The following is a 6283-nucleotide window of genomic DNA, read 5'->3' on the forward strand; positions in this document are numbered from 1 at the left end:
GCGAAGTTTGAGCTTCGTAGAATCATCAAAGTGGAAGGTGCTAGAAATGGACGCCTAACGAGGACGCCAAACGACGGGTTTGGAGGTGAAAATGGCATATTTTTTTCTAAGAACTACAGTGTGTGACCATTTTATTTGGTGGTATGGCATTTATTAACATTTAAGTTATTTAAAAAAATGTATTTTTTGAAGTTCACAAACGTTTTAAGTTAAGGAATTTTGATGAACGTTTAGATAATTTAAATCAAAAAATTGTGTTCCATAAGTTATGGCATCTTGTTTATAACAATAAAATATAGCATTCGGGAAACAAATCCATCTTAAACGGTCAGTCGTATCTATACAGTATCGCCAATTTAGTGAAATAATAATTCATTATATCTTCCAAAATAAAATCACCGACTGTACACCATCTGCATGTATTGGTAACGTGTTTCGAATTTTCCCGTCATTTTTTCCACCATTTCTTGACCACCATCTCAATCTCCTATTAGTATGCATGCGTTTTTTTTCTCCCTTGCTTTCTTCCAACGGCTCTCTCGGTTTGCTTTCTACAATTTTTTGACTTCATTTTCCACCACACCTTCAAACGTTACTACTCACCCACCCAGCACACGGGTGTATATGTGCGCCCCCTGTGAGGGAGGAGTTTTCCACGATGATGGCCGCGCGTGGAAAAGCGGGCGAAAGCAAACGACGCTATCAGCATAAAAAAGTATGGCGTTTTCCGTCCATTTCCCAAACGGTGCCCACTCTCGGTGTGTGCGCAGGAAAAAGATTTTCCCCCATCGTGTATCGGTGGTGAAGGCGGGGTTGCGTACCGCCGGTGGGTGCCGGTGTCGATCGATCGATATTTTTCTTCCCTTCTGGTGGTGGTGGACCATTGGATGGCCGCACACGACAGGGAGAGTAGCTGGTTGCTGTGTTGGCGTGGGGTTTTTTTTTCGTTACTTCACGTTTCTTTACACTTCCTTCACAGCGGACTTCTTGCGGTGGGTGTCTTGCGTTTCGCTTCGGCTGGGAGGAGAAATACTAACACGCCGACGCCAACGATGAGCGTGTACGAAATGTCGGAACGAGAAATGTGGTGTGAGGATTAGTTTCAAAAGATTCATGGCTATTCGGTCCTACTAGGGACGAAGCAGGACGACCGGTCAATCGAAATGACTTTTTTTCCCTTCTGTAGAAGTAGTAAATTGAAGCATCACGCTTTGTGTGAATTGTGTTTGAAAACAAGTTGCAAATTTGTTCAAAACAATTTTTATACTTTGTTTGAAATTTATCCAATTTCTTAACCATTCAGTTATAAATTAATTAAAATCCTTTGTTGCGTCATATATTTGTCTTCTGTCCTATGTCACATTCTTTCCTTAGATATTTATTTATTTTTTCAATGTAATAGATTTAATTACTTTTATGTAATATAATGTATTAGTTTTTCTTAACAATGGACCTGTGCGTTAAGTATATAGCCCAGAATAGATTTGCATATATGATAGATTTTTTTGTACTATATTAATCTGTGAATGCATAAGAAGCACTTTCACGGAATTGTGAATTGTATTGCAAATAAAATAAATTGCAAATATCTAAATTTTTAGTCATCAGAAATACAACCAGAGCGTTGGAAAAGAGTGAATCACATTTAAATTCAAGAATATGAATTTCTACTAAAAATATTTCAAAATCTTCAATGATACAGAGATACTTTTGGACGTTGATGAATCTTTAATAACTAATAAATCCTAGGCGATTTGTGATAACTTTTACGTAATTCAATATTCTGTGATTCATAAGATCCATAAATGATCGCCATAGTCAATTACAATTATTTTAAAAGTCGAATAATTTCGAATAACTACTCACTGTAAATTTTTGACGCTTTTAAAAAGATTGATCATTTACTACAATTAATTAAACACGTTGAAACATTTTTCATTTCCTCAACTCAAGCTTAAGCAACTTCATTGGTTTCATTGCAAGAGAATTAATACAGCTTTGTCTGTTTTGTATGACAAGAAATTACCATGCCCGGTGATAACCCGGAACTGGAAACAATTCTCAGCATATGGTTTTAATGCACAGGGATTTAATTTCTTGTGTTTAAGGTGTAGGGAACGTTTGTACGAAGAAAAGATTCTCACAATGTAATAAGCTGGTTGAAAGGCCTGCGGGAAAAATCTTTGAAGAAAGTAAATGAAAAAAAAAACCACACAGGTACCTTTCTTCACCTTTACGAATCCACGCTCAATATCGTCCCAGGCCAAAGGGTGACCAAATTGTGTAACCCGTTACCGATTGAATGGGACAATAAAGTTAAGAAAAAGCAAAGAAAACAACATCATTTGCATAAGAAGATACGCTGCGTTTAGCCGTGAAGTTATGCGATCGCTTCCGCGTGTAACCTCACGCTGAAGCCAGGAAGCAACAACGATCGATGGGTGTTTTAACCGTCAAGACAATTCGTCGTGCCCGGTCCGGGTTGGTGCCGTTCACGCGAACAACGGATGTTGTTTTAATATTGTCATCTTTCCGAAACACAATTATTACTGCTATAATTATTATTGTTCCATTGGGTTTGTTTCGCGCGAAGCGGTAAGAAACCGGTTTCTCGCGACCTACTCCGGACGCGGGCATGGGAATCCCGGCGTTAATCGAAAGGATAATAAGGATGTGATGCTGATGAATATCGCTGCAGTTACTTCCGGCCAGGGCTTACATTTTTGTTCATGTGTGTGGATATGCTTTCCATGACACGGTTACAAAACGTTGCCGTGTGTTTCATTCAAATCACTCTTCACGAATTCCCCAAAAATGTGGCACAAAACAATCGTTCTCGGGATATGGACAGTCTGTGTGATTTTGTAGTTTTTTTTTACACGATTCTAAATAACCGGTTTTCATGCCGTTATACCTTTATGTTGCCTATCAAAGTTAGAATGAAGTAGGAAAAAAAAAAAAACAGGTTGTGCTCGAGCAGTATGATAACAGAGTGAAAAATTCACACCAAAAAAATTGTAATCAGCATGAGATCTGGTGAGTATGGACGCTGCGAGGATGTCACGGTTAATGGACGAAGGTAAATAGCTCAGTGGGACACATTTTGTTATTGTTAAGTAATAAAATAGAATATGCTATTTTGTTAGATTGCAGAACCGGTTTGGTTGCTTTTCTGCTTGAAAGTTCATTCAAATATTCGGCTAGTTAAAGCGATAGATTTGCTATTATGACAGTTTGTGACATTACACTTTTGATTTTAATGATCCTGATGAATTCAAATAAATGTTGAAATTTAAAATGCAGAATTCTAGTTGATTCATCGACTGATTGATCATGATTGATTGACTTTCGCGGACATGAATCTCATCTCGAAAATGCTTTGCATTTTTGTTTTATTCAATAAAGACCGCCAGACCGTATTGCTAAAATGTTTTGCTTATTAGTTATAGAATCTGTTAGTCCTATACATGCATTAAATTATAGGTTGTCAGTTACCCAGCAGTTAATATAGTCAGGTTTACCATAATAGTGAGAATAAAGCTAAAATATAAAATCAATGTGTAATGGCACCGGCACATTTCAAACATGATATTAATTGATCATTTTAGAGTATAAAAGGAGCGTTTCTGAAGCCTTTAAAGTCAGAAGAAGTTATCCGCTAACGTTAAAAAAACTGTACAAAACAAATATGTTCTAAAATGTTGATGTATCATGTATGTAACATTAATCGTTATTGTCTAATAACTGTTCCGCTCGGATGTTCACAAGGCTCCGTCTCCCGGACAATTTGTTTTACTCTTAATTTCTTTTTTTACAAATTCTTCAAACTTTTTGGAAGAGTCAGAGCTCTAATTGTCCGCAAAACAATTTATCTAACATCCGGAACGCCAATGCTCTTGATCTTGCTCGGCGATGTTATGTTTTGTACATAGTATTTAGTTACGCTTACTAACCTTAGTAATGGTTTGTTTGACCAATTTGTTTGTTTATTTGTTAGATCTGTACTTTTGAGGGATTTACTAAGACACTCTAATATCTCAGCTGGGGAAATGTTATAAATTGCATGAAGTAATTAGTACCGCATACTAACCTCAGTAAGATAAGAAAAAATAGTTACCCAGTCCCATCAAAACCACCTTCGGAGAACTTTTCTGATAGTTAAATAATTAAAAAAAAGTTCTCTAAAACACCACTTGGAGTATTGATTATTTATTATATTTCGAACAAGTCACTATATACTTTAAAATATTCGCAATAAATCAAAAACTCAAAGATACCTTTTCCAACTACCGTTTATTTATTGTTTAATCAAGGTATCTAGGCCAAAGGATCGTTAAACTAAAAGCTAGTCCGTTAATACCTGTTTGAATTTTGGCTGTTATTTGTTCGTCTTGATGGATTTCACTTCCGACAAAATACACACCCAAAGCAGTTCCTTTTATGGCTTCGTCACGGAATGTTTCAATCCTGCCATCCGGTCCTGACCCGAATCCCATACTGCGTGCGGTGGTCAACAGCGTACGCGTGCCTATAAAACGTGTTCACCATTTCGCACGATCATTCACGATCGTACGCCTTGTCTTTGGGTGATCTCCCGTACGTTGCGAAGGAAAAAGGATGCATCGTTGCTGCTTTCGACCGATCGCACTAGCGCTGCTAGTCCTTTGGCTTACCATCCGGCCCCGGCAGGTGGCTAGTAATGGTGACTTTAGCTATTTCTACGGCACCATCGCACCGACGGATACGCTCTGTGCGAAGAAAGTCGTTGGCATTGGCACAAAGACGCCCGTACAGGTGGATTACAGCAGCACGGTAAGTACGGAAGGGAACGGTGACTCACCTGGGGAAAGCAAAGCGGTGTGTGGCGGTGGCGAGAAAAGTGCCCATTAATAATAGTAATAATGTTGTGCCGATCGTTTTGTGGATTCGCGTGCGTGACAGCGCCCGATAACAGCTGTCAGCCTCGATGCGTCGAACGTGGCGTACCAGGGCTTCAATGTACTCATCACCCGGGGTGCCATCGGCCAGAAGGGCATCACGTTCAGCCTGAACGGGCCCTGGGTGTTGCCGTACTATGTCGAGCTGGACTACTACTGCCGGGCGCCGGACCAACCCTGACCGACCTCAACGTCGACCCCCGGCTCATCAAACCGTCATACAGGGGGATACAAAGTACGGCAAGGGTCAACTGCAGGACGGCGTTGGACTAGTTTTTCATGCGAGGATTTTATGAATATCCCGTCGTTTTGCTGCAGCACGTGGAAGCGACCGGGCAAACGCACCGCACACAATAAAAGGATGCAATAAATAAATCGCTCAACTGCAGATGCAATTGTTATTTAAAGTCTCGGCCAACGCAGCGTTGTCTTGCCGCGCTACCGTACGGTCTGTACGATTCTTCTGTCGTTCATTATTCGTCCCTGCAATGGCCGGCCAGCGAAGACCTATCTGGGGCAGCAGGATGTTTGCTCCCACCGGATTTCGACCTTTTGGTCCCTCTGTTTTTCTTTTCTACCGTATGCAGATGCACTTTTCCTTGCACTTTTTGCACGTGTGTGTGTGAGATATTATATAATCCCGTTTTAATAAATGTCGATATTCGCTATCAACTTTGACCCCGATTCATGTTTTAATGGCAGCAAGTTCCTTCACACTGACCGGTGGCACCGACCGATGGTCAGATCTAATTGAATTGTGATTCCCTGTAAGTGGTAGTTCATCGGGATGGCAAATCGTCGGGAAAACCTTCGGTGGGGAATGGCTGATTGATCGTTGTAATTAGATGTATTAATCTAGTTTAGCTTCAGGCGGATTGGATATTAATTAACTTACGAATGTGGGGTATGGTTTTTCCAAGCAGAACAGGTATAAATGTCTCCCAATGGTTTGTGAGGTGACAAGGTGAGGTTGGTGCTACCAACTCACCGTATGAAAATAATTCCACATTTGTCTTTTTCATACTTTTAAGCTGCACTTGTTGTTAGGACTAGATTAAAAGAATCGAACAACAGGATAAAAACGTAATCCGTATAAAACAGAAATGTAGTAATGTCCTTCATGAAACAACAAAAAATCTATTTAAAGCACTCATTTATTATCAAATTAGTGGTAAGTTAAGAAAGAGGTTGAAAATGATATAAAAATTAGAATTAAATCTTAGCGACAAGTAAGACAAAAGAAAAAAGCAAAAAAAATATTAAAACACTTTGAACTAATTCTTGTTTGTCAAATAAACTATTTGAGTTTGTCGTAAGTTCTTTTCCAAATACAAAATAAAAAAACA

General features: G+C 39.2%; 1 protein-coding gene across 1 annotated transcript; it reads left to right on the top strand.

Moving 5' to 3' along the window:
* Window positions 1–4617: 4617 nt before the first annotated feature.
* LOC128715274 (uncharacterized) lies at window positions 4618–5118 on the top strand. The gene is made up of 2 exons (XM_053810156.1): window positions 4618–4812; window positions 4942–5118. Exons 1-2 carry the CDS (start codon window positions 4618–4620, stop codon window positions 5116–5118), a joined length of 372 nt encoding a protein of 123 aa, XP_053666131.1.
* The last annotated feature ends 1165 nt before the right edge of the window (window positions 5119–6283 follow it).

This window comes from Anopheles marshallii, chromosome 3 (assembly GCF_943734725.1).
Source record: "Anopheles marshallii chromosome 3, idAnoMarsDA_429_01, whole genome shotgun sequence".
Classification (NCBI taxonomy): domain Eukaryota; kingdom Metazoa; phylum Arthropoda; class Insecta; order Diptera; family Culicidae; genus Anopheles; species Anopheles marshallii.

What these genes read in the sequence shown, in the direction of transcription:
- LOC128715274 (XM_053810156.1), top strand. Translation starts at nt 4,618, where the DNA reads ATGCATCGTTGCTGCTTTCGACCGATCGCACTAGCGCTGCTAGTCCTT. An exon ending in AGGTGGATTACAGCAGCACG is followed by an intron (nt 4,813 to 4,941) that starts GTAAGTACGGAA and finishes CGTGCGTGACAG; the next exon opens with CGCCCGATAACAGCTGTCAG.